General features: G+C 39.3%; 1 protein-coding gene across 7 annotated transcripts in view; it reads right to left on the bottom strand.

Annotated features, from left to right (window-relative positions):
* The window catches only part of STXBP5 (syntaxin binding protein 5), a 189,638-nt gene that overhangs the window by 7,977 nt on the left and 165,956 nt on the right, over positions 1 to 15,705 (bottom strand). For 6 of the 7 annotated variants that reach the window (XM_077813176.1, XM_077813177.1, XM_077813181.1 and 3 more), the window contains 3 exons: positions 13,848 to 14,220; positions 2,478 to 2,643; positions 226 to 337 (listed from right to left, as the gene is read on the bottom strand). In XM_077813176.1, the coding sequence (XP_077669302.1) occupies positions 226 to 337; positions 2,478 to 2,643; positions 13,848 to 14,220 (651 nt within the window). The remainder of the gene's footprint in view (positions 1 to 225; positions 338 to 2,477; positions 2,644 to 13,847; positions 14,221 to 15,705) is intronic. The other variant, XR_013345657.1, reaches the window with a different exon arrangement.

Genomic DNA, 15,705 nt, shown 5'->3' with positions numbered 1-15,705 from the left:
TGGAAAATAATATGTGATCTTGTACTTAAGGATTTCATTATATTGCATATAAATATGCGAGTTATGTTTGCAGAGGAAATCTTATTTCCCGATTTCTGAGTGCTTCTCTTTAAAACATTAATCTTCTTTTAATGAACAATTGTACAGAATATTTAAATACATTCTGCATGGTTCACCACTTTCCTCATGTGGAAATACTTTTCAGAATAAAAGAAATGAACTTACAGAGTTCTTCTCTGTCGAGTGACTGTGCACCACCTCCAAACAGGCCTTTAAAGAAGCCCCTGTTTGGGGCTTCTGGTGTTTCTACTGGAGTGAAGAGCTCACCCAACATTTCCTTTGTAATGAAAAAAAAATTATTGCTAGAAACAACATATTTCCTTTTTAAAGACTCTTATAAAAACATAAGACTACTGTAGTCCATTTTCACTTTAACCATCTACCTTCCGGGTTTGCAATTTCATAATGCAATGTATTCACACTAGGAGAGAACTTTGCAGCAGATATTCAGAAGAATTTTATCTTCTATGTTTGGCAATATGCCTGAATAGAAGTCAAGAACAGATCAGGAAACTCTTCAAAGTCATCTGCTATCTAATAGTTTGAGCTTGTAATACAAGAGTACTTGAAAATAAATATTTAAGAATAGCAATGTCTTCCCTCAACTAAAAATTGGGCAACACTAACTCTTTTCCTGCTGAAACTACATTTACCACATTTCTACATGTCCAGTTTATGTCCATACTTTATATGTAGTTCATGTTATCTTGCCTAATTTTTAAATATTGCTTAATTTCAAGACATCAAGTCATTTCCATCGCTTCTGATACACAAGTCTGTGGCTATCTAATATTTCATTGTGGCACCATGTCTTCATTATATAACGAGCTGCCTTTATGTTTTTTTCTGATTTCTAATATGCAGAACACACAAATTCAAGAACATGTAAGTCAGGTCCAATTAAAACAAACACTCAGCTCCTTTTCTTCTGACTTATAGCTGTGGCTGAAAAGCTGTCTTAGTTCTGGAATTTTTAAAATGAGATAACATTAGGATGGACAGCGACTGGATACTCATGGATTCACTTTTTAGAATTCTAGGGTGAAATCCTGGCCCCACTGAAGTTAATGACTTCACTAAGGCCAAGATTTCACCCCTATTGTGTTACTTGAAAACTCCTGCAAAATGTTATCCTTTCAAGGACATTTTTTTCATTTGTTTCTCTGTTTCACCCAGATGGCTCATTAGCATGGAAAAGAACTAATCCAACAGTATGGGAGCAATAGTTCTCATGAACTTAACTCTAAAATAGATACATATGTAATAGTATAAGAAGATGTACAGTGCACACATTCCTGATGGTTGTCAGAGGATAGAATTCCTGTTTCTATCCCAGAATTTCTGTTTCTACAGTGATATTAAAATTTGCACTTCATGGAATAAAGATACATGAAAACACCCTTACCTTTGACTGAAGTTCTGAGATACTGGGTCCTTTCTAGATCCACACTCTTTGGTCCCATCCCTTTTGTGGGAAGCAGACATAATGGTGGAATTTTCAGGAACACTTGGTGCTCCTTAACTATTCTCCCATTGAAATTAGCAGTGAAACTTCCACTAAGTTCAATAGGAGCAAAGTCAGGACAATGCGGACTGCTTTTGAAAATCTTACCCAAGATGCTTACATGATATTCAAGGCAGCCAACACACATACACACACACACTGAAGTGTACACAGTATGCAACACATCCTGGTATTTAATGGTCAGTTCCATTTTTATCTAAATTATTCTTAGGAGAGTTATAAAGCCAGAACAGATGACTAAGTGGACTAAAAATCAGGCTTTGTATGCTTACATGCTTCCAACTATGCACTGATGTTGAAGATTTTCCAAAAAAGGATAATGCCCTAATTCTGCAACATGTTGCTTGTTGCACGTGCATCCTCCACAGTTCTAACATTGCGGGAATTCTTCCCCATCCGAAACTGGCACTTGTGGAGTCCCTTTATGCTGCTCTGGACCTTTTATTTGTCATATGGGGCCAAAAAAGAGATAAGAATCTCATGCTTCATCTCTGAAATTCCCACAACATAATGCGTCAATCAAAATGCCTTGAGTATGTGCTCTCTGCTTCTGGCAGCATGCATCTTTGATTACTACCATTTTGACTGAAGGAATTTTGAAGTCCTTAACTGCAAGAATGATCAAGGAAGTTTAACATGGAACATGACTGACCAAAAAAAGGAAAAGACTGCCCCACAGATGTACACAAGATGTTTCAGCACCATTTGGCAGAAAGGGAACTGAAGCACCACAGATCATGATGTGTTATATATACTGTAAAGCCCTCCAGTGCACCATAGCTTCTTTAGCAGGGGTTTTAATCTACCATGTGATTATCAAGAATTAAGATCTGGGACCTGTAGAGGATACCTACTTATGAAGAAACAACAGTATTAACACTCTAATCTTTACCTGTAGGTTTTCACAAGTTTCTTGACTGTATGTGATTCTCTGGATTTCTGTAGGTGAGACAAGATACAACGCCTGTCCATTGTTGGTGAAGCAGAATGTTCTGGCTATCCGCATGTTGGTAAGTGGCAGGTAATATACATCCAACAATGGCCTTAAACTTGGCAAACTTGAGAAGAGAATTAAAAGATAATTTAAGTTAAGGAAGACTACCTTTATTTTTATTGTTCAGTTTCTCAACTTATATTTACAAACTATAGTATACTCTTCTTCCTCTTATCCTTTGTAATCGCATTACTAACAGTACTGCAGTAGACTGGTCTCAAGCAAGCATAATTCAGTGGGGGCATGAAACCTCAGTGATGACAAACAACATGTAGTGAACGAGGTAGCTCCTTGATTTTAGACCTAAAAACCCACCCGGGTAGTAGAAAAGTCTATCGCCTAAAATTTAAAGTAGGATTGAACAATTAATTTCTAGCACAAAATTTTACTGCCCTTTCATATTAGTACACACACACACACACACACACTTTTAAACCTACACTATAAAATCAAGATAGATTACCTCTTCCAGAAGTGATCTGAGTTTCACTAGAAGATACTTTATTTCATTGTGTACTTTTTTTTATAGCATCTATTCTATTCATAGGGAAATGGGCATGGAAAGTACTCAAGAAGAAAAAGATTTCTACCATTTTGGTGTGAACTAGTCTCCCTTTTTCCCTAATTTGGTTGCATTTTAAGAGGAAACAAAGCTTACCTACCTTGTACTTTTTTTTTAAATATATAACCTTGCAGGATTCTCAATTCTTGGCCGCACTAGAACAAGTTAGGCTGAACTCTCCAAAGGCAGCAATAGTGGGCTAGACCATAAACCATGCCCCGTACTGGTGATGACATACAATCTCTGGGCTGTAAACATCATCCTTGGAACTCTTCAGTTAGCTTCTTATGTTATTGGGAAGCATTGCTTTCCTACACCCCCACCCCCTGAAATAAGTTAGCTAATCATAAATAAAATGACTGAAAAGATTAATTACTCAATGCAAACAAAGACAGACCACCATCTTAAAGTTCCCTTAGGAACTTGGGTGAGAGAGCAAAAGTCATGCAAAAGGTTATCTTCAGAACTGAAGAATTACATGCCAAGTAGTTTCCTCCTACTCTAAAAATACCAGCTGTGTAGGATTCTAACTCCTGGAGATTTAAAAAATGTAAAGGCAAAAATGAAACAAACAAGCAGCAAAGAAAAAGGGTAATAGCAACAAAATATACAAGAAGATTTTTTCTTCACATGAGGTATCTCTTCAAAATATCAAGCCTGATAGCCTGTAGAAAACAAAATTTCAAATGCATAGCCAACTAAAGGGACATCTCTTAAGAAACATATCAAGGAGATGGAGAGTTTCAGCTGCCCTGCTTCAGAAATAGGTTCTGCAGGAGAGAGACCAAAGCAGGATTCCTCCGTAGGGGCTGAATTCAAGCAGCATTGCTTTGTAAATATGTGGTGCAGGGACGAAGTGGCTGACCTGCATGTATCTGAAATAGAAATAACTGAAGACAGAGAGGAAGTTGCTCTAAGGTTGATTGAGCCAACACATTTTTCCAGCTTCAAGCTAGGTCAATCACAGCTATCTTAGTGATGGATATCAAACAAAGCAATATATTGGGTGGACTTTGAGTGAGATATTTCGTCTGCTCCATTAGAATGGAAGGAACTTTTAATATTATGGACCTAGAGAAGGGCTTTGCCTGGGCATGTGAATATGAGAAAAATGTTGTCCTGCCAATAAGCTCAGTAAGGTGGAGCTCCATCACTACTTTGAAGATTACTCTGCAGCACCAACTTATCCTAGTAAAGGTTAGTTTAGGAGCATCAGTTACTAGAATCTGAAGTTCAGACACTCTGCAAGCTCAAGTCTCTGCTACAAGGAAAATAATCATTGAGTCTTTTAAAAGGCACATCATAATTTGTCAGGACAATATTAATGTTTCATGACACAGGAGGCATTTTAATTGGAAAGGGTACTAAAATATGTCAAGCCCTGAGCCCTTGCATGAACCTGATGATGAGGGGCTGTGGAAGCACTGATCTATCTTTGACCAATGCATGATAAGTCAAAGCAGCTACCCAACGAATTTAGATGGACCTAGACTTTAGGTTAGACTCAGACAGGTGAAGAAGGTTGTTCAAGCAGTTTCTGCACTACAGTGTGAAGAGGTGGCATTTGGAAATCCATTCCCTAAAGAGGATTATGCCTGGTCTGCTACCAGGCCACTGAGGCTGGAATATCATACTGTGTCATACTAATGGGATGTGAAAGGCCATGTGTTGCGTGCTTCAAGGTCCACTGCAGCTGCCTCACAAGGCCAAACATCTGTAGCATCATCCAAGATCACACTTGCTGGCTCTTGCATATCCTTTCCGCCAGACCAGCAGTCCCAGATCCTGCCCTGGGCTAAGAATGCTTTGAAAGTTAAACCATATCTGGCTGAATTCCGATATATTCCAACTGATTGCTAGAGACAAGTTGGGACACTGGGTAGTTCATAATCTGTGGTGAAAGAGATTGATCCTTTGAAACCCTCAGAGTGGTGTAATTGAACAGCCAATTGTTCAAGTAGGAAAACACACACACTGTCAGCCTGTGCAAACAGACTTCTATTACTGCTGAGCATTTTGTATAGCCAGGTGGCTTCAATGCTAGCCCAAAAGAGACAATACAAAATTGATAGCATTCATCAGATAAAAGGAACTGGAGATGCTCAATTCCTGACATGTATTCCTAGCTGCATGTAAGTGTCTACAGGTCAAGAGCACATTGCCAGACTTCTGCCTCTAAAAGAGAATGAAGGCTCCCTGGGTGACCATCTAAAACTTCTTTGATCAGTTATCAATTCAGGTCATCACCATTAACTTCAATTGCCAACACCTAGATGCCAGTGGATTCAACCTATGATGGAGTCCAGCTTTCAGGAAGATGCAGGACACTTTGGTAGTGAAGCTAGGCCACTGACCCTACAGGTAAATTGGTTCTCTTGGGCAGTGCCAACGCTGAGTTTTCATGATTACCAATCAAAACTGACTCAGGTTTATACTTTGAAGATTTTTCTTTCAAAGCACTCTGATTGGCCTTGTGCCAGATGAGGTACCTCAATGAGCAATTTGAGGTGTTCCCCATAACAGTGAGTGCATATGGTGACAACTGAAGATGCAGAACAGTCCTACATAGCATATTAAAATTCCCAAGGATACAGGACATTTGCTGAAGTAATGACATCTTTCTGATGCATCATCCCTTGAAACTGATGTGTCCTTCCTTCCTTCCTTCCTAAGAAACAAACAACTCCCTGAAAGAACAAACAGCTATGGAAATGAATAGGAGTAGAATCCTTGGAAAAGACACTAAAGCAATAATTGTTGAAATTACAAAGCAAAACTAATGAGCAAGAGCACTGAAACACCAAGCAAAAGCACCAAAGTACCAAGTCAGTGGTGTCAAAAGACCAGAGCACTCGACACTGAAATTAAAAGTTGGACCACAGAACCAAAAGTTTTGGCTCTTAAGAAGTTGGGAACTGGCATCTTAGTGGTTTTCCCAGCCCTGTAGTGGGAAAAGAGCTTCAGAAAAACTAACTGAACAATGAAAAATTGGACATGCCTGGAAAGCAAAGGGAACAAAGAGAAATGAGACAATACCACTAAAATGAGGCACAGTGGAAGAGTTGGAGTGGTGGTTGGAAGAGTGCAGCACCCAAGGGATGCTCCTTTGCTGATCGTTGTCAAGAATGAACAAAATTTAAGATCCCAAAGCAGTGGATAAACTGGTGTGTGCAATGACCAGTGACAGGGCTTATGATGGTATCTACTGCCACTGTCTTCGGGAACCAAAAAACATTAAGAGCTTTGGTAGTCTCACTTGTTTTTTTGCTCAGGGGCTAAGATCCTGGAGTAAAAATCCTGTACAGAAGAACCACAATTTTCTCTGTCAATACATCTAGTAGCTCATACTGCTTGGATCTTTGATATTTAAAAATTCACCTACTGCATTTAAGTCAGCAACCTAAAATATTAAAGAGTCTCATGCTCATAATTTAAAAAGAGGTTTAGTTTGAATAAGGGATTTGCTTAAAGAGGAAGTCCAAATTGGGTCAATTAGTTAGATTTAGAGCAGAGCTACATGAAAATGTCAGCAGCAGTCATCAGGTCAGCTGCACTGAGGTTCCCAACATTGATAACACTGGTGGAGCTGAACCAGTGTTAGTAACAATGAAACCTTTTTACAGAACTTTCCTAGCGTAGACAGTACTTTTTGGCCCTATGCTCTGTAGTGCCATGTAGGACATTTGGTTTCTGCTCCCATTTGCTTATTCTCTGCGGATTAGCAAGCACTGCAGACACTGCATTGATAGCATACTGAGCCCTGGGTGGAGGGAGTACCTGTAACCTCCTCAGTGACCTGTTTAGAATGGTATTAACTAACTCGGAAAGGAGTGTCTCCAAATTCTGGCTGGACAGTTGGTGGCTGAGAGGTGAATCCTTGAATTGGTGAAGGAAAGATGGGCGTAAAATGGAGAGGGAAAAGTGACACATTCTTCAAATTTTGTCAAAGTGTGTCAAAATTGAGATTGGTAGAACAGCAGCAGATGTGGTAGTACTGTGCAGGTCAATATTGAGAAATAGAATTGGATTCCCAAAACTGAGACACAGAAATGGGGTCTGCAGTGAAATCAGTAATTCAAGTATCAGCAGGAGTAGAGAGAAAATGACTGACATGCTACAGAGTTTGCTAAACTCCCTGCACAATGTAGTTCTCATGATTTAGTCTCCACATATTTATACTTGTACAGTTGTGTGGAAAACAACCTGAACCAAGAACAATTAAAAACTGTGAATCTAACTACAGAATAATTTTAAGCAGATCTCGGAAAACCCTGCTTCACAACAGATGGTCTCTAAGCTATCAGAACTTGGTGGTTTGCCATCCTCATTAAAAGAGCTATTTGTGCGTAGCCTCTTTCTACCCTGTTTATCTAAACTCCTAAACAGCTTGTCTAGAGAAGTAGGATGGAAGGTGTGTAAATTTCTGGACCTCTCACTGGCAGTGACTGATACCAGTAGGTCAAGAAGAATAATTTACAAAAAGCTCAACTCTATTTTGATACCTGATAATGCCTGACATTTTAGTCAGACTTTACAAAAAAATAAAAAAACAAGACATTGACGCTTTGGAAGAGAGTCTTGAACTGCTTTACTGATGAGAAGCCACTTTTTAAAAAAAAACGTTTGCCTATTTGAGAAATACTTTTCCAGAATGAAGGAGAATGATGCAGCTAATGCCATAGATAACCAGAAAAATACCTAAAAACTTGATCCATTTGTAAAGAGGAGAGTGCAGTAGACAGTGGAATTCCCTTCATTGGCTTACTCTTGCCTTTCACAAATTCAGATTTTCTCATCTCAAAATCTTGGCACAAATCTGTCCTTGCTTACATCTACACAAGTTCCCTCCTCTTTATGTTCTTAGCTCTCCATGTTTAATCTTTGCTCTCATTTTTGGACCTTCTTTCATGCTATTCCCTACTTTTGAAACTCCATCCTCTTGTTCAAAAGACTTCCCTGTACTCCGTCAAGTATGCATTTTCCATGAGGTCTTTGTATGATAACCCACTGTAGAATGGTTTCATTTAAAAATGTGTGCTACATATAGTCTGACTATTGTCTATGTTTAATTAGGATTTAAGCTGTTTGGGACAGGGACCACATGACAATTTACAGTAAGTTTACAGTACTGAGCACAATGTCCACGTTAAACAAACAACAGGTTGTCCTCAAAAGATAAAGGAAATTCTGTCACTTTCCTTTCAACTCAGGGCTGAAGACTTCAGATTGCACATGGTATGCCTATATTCCAGTATGTCTTGAAAGACCAGGAATGGAGAATGCGCTAAGTACTGGATCTGTAAATTTACTGGTGAATCAACTGTTGTCACAGGTTGATGATGGAGTGGACTGAAGGCATACTCCATTCCATAAGGGGAAATGATAAATATCGTAGGCACTATGGTTGTTATCAACACCCCACAAAATAAGAATCAATGCAGATTTTAAACTCAGCTGTGAGCGGAAGTCTTGATCTATTTCTTGATGCCAGTTCTCAATAATGAGGACGTGCTCTCATTCTCTAGCACTGGGAATGGAGAGGTGTGAAATATATATGGACTTGTTCAATAAGAAACACTAAGCGTAGCCCACAGTAGCCTAGAAGGCTATTTTTAAGGGCAAATTTCCCATAAAATTCTAAACTATTTTCTAGGACTTTCAAGTTCAGACATGATTAAACTAAGTATGAAATGCCTGAAAACTTAAATATATTTTTCTAAAAAGAGCAACTCCAAAATAACAAACTGCAAAATGTAAAACAAGAGGGGGGGAGTAAGGAAAACAAGGGGCTGCTAACATTTAATTTTTATATCATTATGATCATCAAATCATAATTCCCCCCTCAGGATTTTCAAGTTGTGAGATTAGTAATATTAAGAAAAGAACGTTGTAGTATGCCAAACAAACAGAACTGTGCTGCCAATTAATGGAAGCCGTAAAACTATACTAGATTTTTACCAACGTACATAGCCAAGCCATATGTAATTGGACCGTATATTTTATATGAGGTGTACTTCATTCAACTATAAAATTTTAGTGTCTTCCATGGGCCAGGCTACCAGTTTAGGAATATTTACCTCTGATGTCAGTGTGGGGTTTGCACAAAGAAGGAGGGTAGAATATGGTCAAGATGTCATAACTGAAGCTATTTATTATTTGTTGAAAACTTTAATGTCATGTTCAGTGTCACTTAGTGGACAAATATGCTCACCTTTAGGACCATCCCTATTTCTGCCCTTTTTTCCCCTCTTCCTTTTCCATCCTCCTATCACTGTTTGTCTCCATCATCCCCGTTTTCCTTATGTCCTCAGTTCTTCCCTCTGTATATCCTCCCAGTAACAACTCATAATTCCCACTACCTCTGGGCTTGCTTTCCCTTTACATCTCCTAAAATGATTAGCAATGAAATACAGCAATTATGCAGACATTTAAGTGCCATAATTAGGCTTCAGAGTTACCAGGAGTAGGGAAGTTCATACATCACAGAGCCATATTTTTAGGCTGTCTGCACACTGAGTGAGATAACACTGCATCATTTACTATTTTGAACAACTTCCTTGCAACCTTGAACTACACACTTCTTAAATGAAGGCTTAGATCAGGGGTGGCCAACCTGAGCCTGAGCAGGAGCAAGAATTTACCAATGTACATTGTCAAAGAGCCACAGTAATACGTCAGCAGTCCCCATCAGCTCCCCCTTCCCGCCCACCCAGCTCCCAGCACTTCCCACACACTGGCAGCCTCACTGATCAGCGCCTCCCTCTCCATCCCCACACTTCCCAATCAGCTGTTTCGTGGCATGCAAGAGACTCTGGGGGGAAGGAGCGAGGGCACGGCAGGCTCAGGGGAGGGGGGTGAACTGGGAGTAGGGCCTGTGGCTTAGCCAGGGGTTGAGCAGTGAGCACCCCCCAGCACATTGGAAAGCTGGCACCTGTAGCTCCTGCCCCAGAGTCGGTGCCTTTACAAGGAGCCGCATATTAACTTCTGAAGAGCCGCATGTGGCTCCAGAGCCGCAGGTTGGCCACTCCTGCCTTAGATTCAACACAATCTGCATATTTCAAGTGAGACACAAATACATCAAGTGTGCTGGATCCAAGCCAGATGGTTGACACCCCTCTTTTATATATTAGATTTATATAAAATGATATGAATCAATACAAAATTTGTCCTTTTCATTATGTCCTAAAATATAGTAATGTTATATAATTTACTATCTATGTATCTATCTGAAACATCTCGTTTCCACACAAGTTTGAAGGATAATTTTTTCCATCTGTTTTAAATATTTCAAGTTAAATGACATATTTATGATCACTTTCTTTGACATTTTAATTATCCATCATTTTGGATGAATTTGTTAATTTAGAAATGGTTATATCTTGTGACTGGGAGAAGACTGGATGATAAGATTAACAGAATAAACTTCTCCTTAGTTTCAGACTGGTAGCCGTGTTAGTCTGTATCAGCAAAAAGAATGAGAAGTACTTGTGGCACCTTAGAGACTAACAAATTTATTTGAGCATAGGCTTTCGTGGGCTAAAACCCACTTCATCAGATGCATGCAGTGGAAAATACAGTAGGAAGTTACACACACACACCATGAAAAAATGGGTGAGACTTCCCTGGTCACTCGATTACAGACCTAAAAGTCACAATATTACAACAAAAAAACTTCAAAAACAGACTCCCAATGAGAGACTACTAAATTGGAATTAATTTGCAAACTGGACACCATTAAATTAGGCTTGAATAAGACTTGGAGTGGATGGGTCACTGCACACAGTAACATTATTTCCCCATGATTATTCCCCCCGCCCCACTGTTACTCTCACCTTCTTGTCAACTGTTGGAAAGGGGCCATCCTGATTATCACTACAAAAGGTTTTTTTTTCTCCTGCTGATAATAGCTCACCTTAATTGATCATTAAGGTGCATATGGCAACACCCATTTTTTCATGTTCTCTGTATGTGTTTGTGTATATCTTCCTACTGTATTTTCCGCTGCATGCATCTGATGAAGTGGGTTTTAGCCCATGAAAGTTTATGCTCAGATACATTTGTTAGTCTCTAAGGTGCCACAAGTACTCCTCGTTCTTTCTCCTTAGTGATTCTCTTCTTCCAAAATGACCAGCACTCTTGAGTGATGTTTTGAAAGCATGTAGGACTAGTGATATTTTGTTCTTATGGTTCTGTAGGCTAGGAGTTAAGGATTTTTGACAGAGTAGATCTACCTTAATCTTATTTTAAACAAGGCCTTGAAGAAATATCTGCCTCACACTATAGAGTCCTAGAATGACTTATGAGAACTGTTTGGCTGTATGTTATAATTATAGGCAGGGCTGGTTGCCTGACGCTTCCCATTATAAGACCCTATTTTCAGTTGCATGTATCAGTGGTTCTTAACTTTTCCAGGCTACTGTACTCCTTTCAGGAGTCTGATTGGTCTTGCAGACCCCAAGTTTCACCTCACTTAAAAACTACTTGCTTACAAAATCAGACATAAAAATACAAAAAAGCGTCACAGCACTTTTTAAAATAAATTCATTGGAATATAAATATTGTGCTTACATTTCAATGCCATACTTGAGCTGGTTTTTGTGAGCCTTGTCTAAAGCCCGAGCGCCAGGTGGTGAGGCTGAAGCATGTAACTTAACTTTGCGAGGCCCTCTGTGGTGTGGGGCCCCAGGCACTTGTCATACTTGCCACCCCCTAAGGCTGGTCCTGCACTTGTGATCCCTCTAAACCCGTGCTGTGACCCGCAGGTTGAGAAACACTGATCTAGATTAATTGAATACTCCCGGAAGACCACTGCCTACACCCAGGGATACACATACTCTTGGATGAGAACCACTGACTTAGATCTTTGCCAAATTTTAACCATTTTAGCTGAAACTTTCTATACCAAGTATCTGCCTCAGGCTGTGTGGTTTTGGTTTTTTATTAGTTCAGCCAAAATGGTTCAACAGTTTCTGAGAATGAGGCTAAGGAAAACATTCTTTTCCCATGTTATAATATTCTGGCAGCCATCTCTCTGAGTATGTCTATATTGGAGTAGGATGTGTAATTTCCAGTTTGGGTAGTCAGGCCCATGCAAGTTCTGATGGCGCAAGCGCTAACAACAGTAACGTAGCCATGGCTGCACAGGCAGCAGGATGGGCTAGCTGCCTTGAGTCTGTCCCTATGTATGGTCTTGGATGGGACTGGGCTCAGGACAACTACCCCGTTCTGTTGCCTGGGCAGACACTGTTCAGTTTAGTATGCTTGCTCAATTGGAGCTAGCATGGGTCTTTTTAGCCGAGATCAAAATTACACGTCCAGATCCACTGTAGATGTACACTTTGAGACACTCTAGTGCCTAGCATTAGTCTAGAACAATGGGCCCCACTCTTCGTTGGCCTTTATGCATTCCTGTAATAAACATTATTAATAATTATTAAAAATCTACCCCAAATCAGCCAATTTATAAGCCTTTAAAAATTTGTGTGACATGCTTAGCAGAGACTTGCTAGACCTTTGCACTAAGATCTATGAAGATTTTGTCTGCACTGAGCAGGACTTTCCCCACAACTGTATCTTGAGCTGCTGGTGGCTGGGTGGTACCCTGGGTCAGGGCACCAGAATTGAAAGCAGGAGCCTGTCTCTCTTGTGCGCTCAATGCTCCTCCTGCGGGGCCCAGGCAGGTGGATGAAGTTCCTTGATTTCAATGCTGAGGAGGGCAAGGGCCAGATCCAGGTGAGGGTAAATGTGGTCAGTAGATTGAGACAAGGAGCCTAGGGGAGGGGAAGGGTAGAACTGTAGGATAGTGGGAGTAAGGAAAATGTGATTGGGAGTTGGGATTCTCATAAGACACTGGGGCTGTCTAGGCAAGAAGACTTGGACTTGGGGTATGAGAACTGGGACTGGGAGTCCTTGAGGAAAAAAAGGAAGGGATTGGGAGTTACTTGCCGCGTGTGCACAAACACGCTGAGATAAGTAATGTAATCAAAGATGTGATTAAAGACTGCATCATAATGCATACATACACAAGGGACTAAATTAAAGCAACAACAGCAACCTTAATTCTGGCATTTCCTAACTCGAGTGCTTGACTTTGCAACCTTAATAATGTTCTTTGGGCATTTTTTTTTCTTTCTGTGCAATATTTTAGACAAATAGTGCATGTTTCTGCAAGCACTGTTGGGAAGAAAGTAATTCCTGAGAATATTAAAGCAAAAAAAAAAAAAAATCAGTCAATACATAAGTGAACAAACTGAGGGGAAAAAGGAAATGTAAAATAAACCAAAACAAGGGATAGGGATAAGGAAGAGCAGGTTTTGGCTTTCAATATGTAACACAAGTTTTGTAACAAATCATGAAATCAGTAAAGTAAACTATGGATTTCATATGTGAAAACTTAAACACCACAATTTTATATTATACTTTAGAGGAGTTTAGCCTATGTTATTTGTTAGAAATTCATCTAAACTATAGCTTGAACCTAATTCGTATAGGAATAAATTTCAAGTTCAATATTATCCAGTCGCCAAATTTCCTCCACCCCCAAGATGTTACTATTCCTACAGGTTTATCATCATCATTGAATATATATTTTTTTGTTTTTTCTCTGGATTGAGGAAACAGGATGCATTGGGGGACAGGATAGGAAGTGGTAGGGAACTATAATTTATCTCGTTTTAATGTTTAAATCATGATTAAATAGATCTTACCTAAAAGTCATAATATGTCCATTGGCACAGAAACATGCAAGGCAGCTACTATTACTTAATGCCACTATATCTCCACGAAGAACAAAAGAAGTCTCTGTTATGTTTTGTTTATGAATACAGTTCTGTGATGGCAGTGAGATAACTTTTGCTTGCTTTTCAGAACATATCACTGCATATTGGTTTTCACTGATTTCCTGAGAAGAAGAGGAAGGGGACACTGAGACAGGCCGCCGTTTTTTCGATTTATCCTTTTCATCTTTGTCTTCAGAAACATTGTGTTCTCTCCACGGCTCACGTGCTGGTGGAACTAAAGATCCCGTAGTGTCCAGAAAAGCCATTCTCAGGATTGCCCCTTTTAGCCTCAAAATGGTTCCTAGGATATAGAATTTGACATGATATCTAAAATAATTTTCCTGACTTGTCTTCCAAACTACATAATAATAGTCTTTAAAAAAAACTGGCAAACATAAAAGGCATCCTTCCAAATAGAACTTTCAGATTTGCCTGGTCTCTTCTGCAGTAAAACTCAAATTAACTAACATTTTGGCCAATCTAATTAAAAAAAAATTTAAACTTTTGCTTAAGACCATCCCTATTCAGGAAAGCATTTGAGCATGAACTTAAGTTTAAGTGTGTGTATATGTCCCATTGACTACAATGGAAATTAAGCATATACTTGAAATTAAGCACATCGACCTTCCTAAACAGGGATGTTTTCCTGAATCAGAGAGACTGACAAGAAAGTGCAAAGAAACAGCTGAGGCTTTTAAAGGAGGACCAAGCTGGAACCCATGTGGTTTAAACTTAGATGTTAAAAATATATAGCTTTCACTTTTCCTCATAGGCATTTATGCTTTCCAAAACACAGCATCAATAAATTGTACTGTGTTTAATACCATCTATGATGAATACTATTAACTGTCAGAAGTGTCCACCTGTGTTTTCTTCTTTGAATTAGACATGTTTAGGTATAAGCAAGCAGGCTCTCTTGCATCTTCCTTCCTAGTAGTATAATGGTTACTGAAAGCTATTGTTATGTTATATTTACTCAGATTAAATAAAAGTTTTGGTTTTTCCAACCTGTAAATCGAAGACATAATCAATCAGGATTTTTCTGAAGAGATCTAGAGGGCCCTTGAAATAGAGGAAAGAAAAGCAGCCAGGCCAGATATTCACAGGCAAGTGTTCTGAAAGGACGCTGAGACAGGCAAAAGGGCTGAACTAGTGACCCGAAGACACTGGTGTTGAACAAGGTGTGTGACCAGGAAAGAGCAGGTCATGATAGTTTCTATGCATTGAGGGAAAGCAGAGATAGCATAGAGGGAAAGCTGAAATCTGCCATATGGGTCTGAGAGAAGAATGTTGTCCTTAGGACATAGTACCAGCTGGTTCAATCATTATAGTCAAACAACTTTTATTCTTTTTTGTAGTGGGAAAATCTAATATGAACTTCATTGAGACCAAGGTGAATAAAAAGATTGTGGCATCTAACAATATTCTTCTCTTGCTGTCTCCCTCTAGTTATACTGTTAACACTGTGTGTGTTGCAGCAGAGCTACTCAAATGTCATTCTTGCTACACAAACAGTAGTCCCCATTGACCAGATATTCCTATACCAGATTGTAAATTTGCAGTTCAGACTTAACCTGATCAGCAATTTTCGAAATCAGTTATCTCTAACACACGAGTGACATAGCAACTTTCTAGAATACCAAAACACTACGCTGTCCTGACTTAAACAGGGAGCACTGTATAATTATTTATGGAATTATTACATAATTGAGAAAAAAACATTAAAAACCCCTCAAGAATAATAATGCAGAATACCAGCCACGTTATGCAGCAAATCTCCTGTCTT

The sequence above is a fragment of the Eretmochelys imbricata genome, chromosome 3, assembly GCF_965152235.1.
Source record: "Eretmochelys imbricata isolate rEreImb1 chromosome 3, rEreImb1.hap1, whole genome shotgun sequence".
NCBI lineage: Eukaryota > Metazoa > Chordata > Testudines > Cheloniidae > Eretmochelys > Eretmochelys imbricata.
This window is presented reverse-complemented; position numbering and strand designations above follow the sequence as displayed.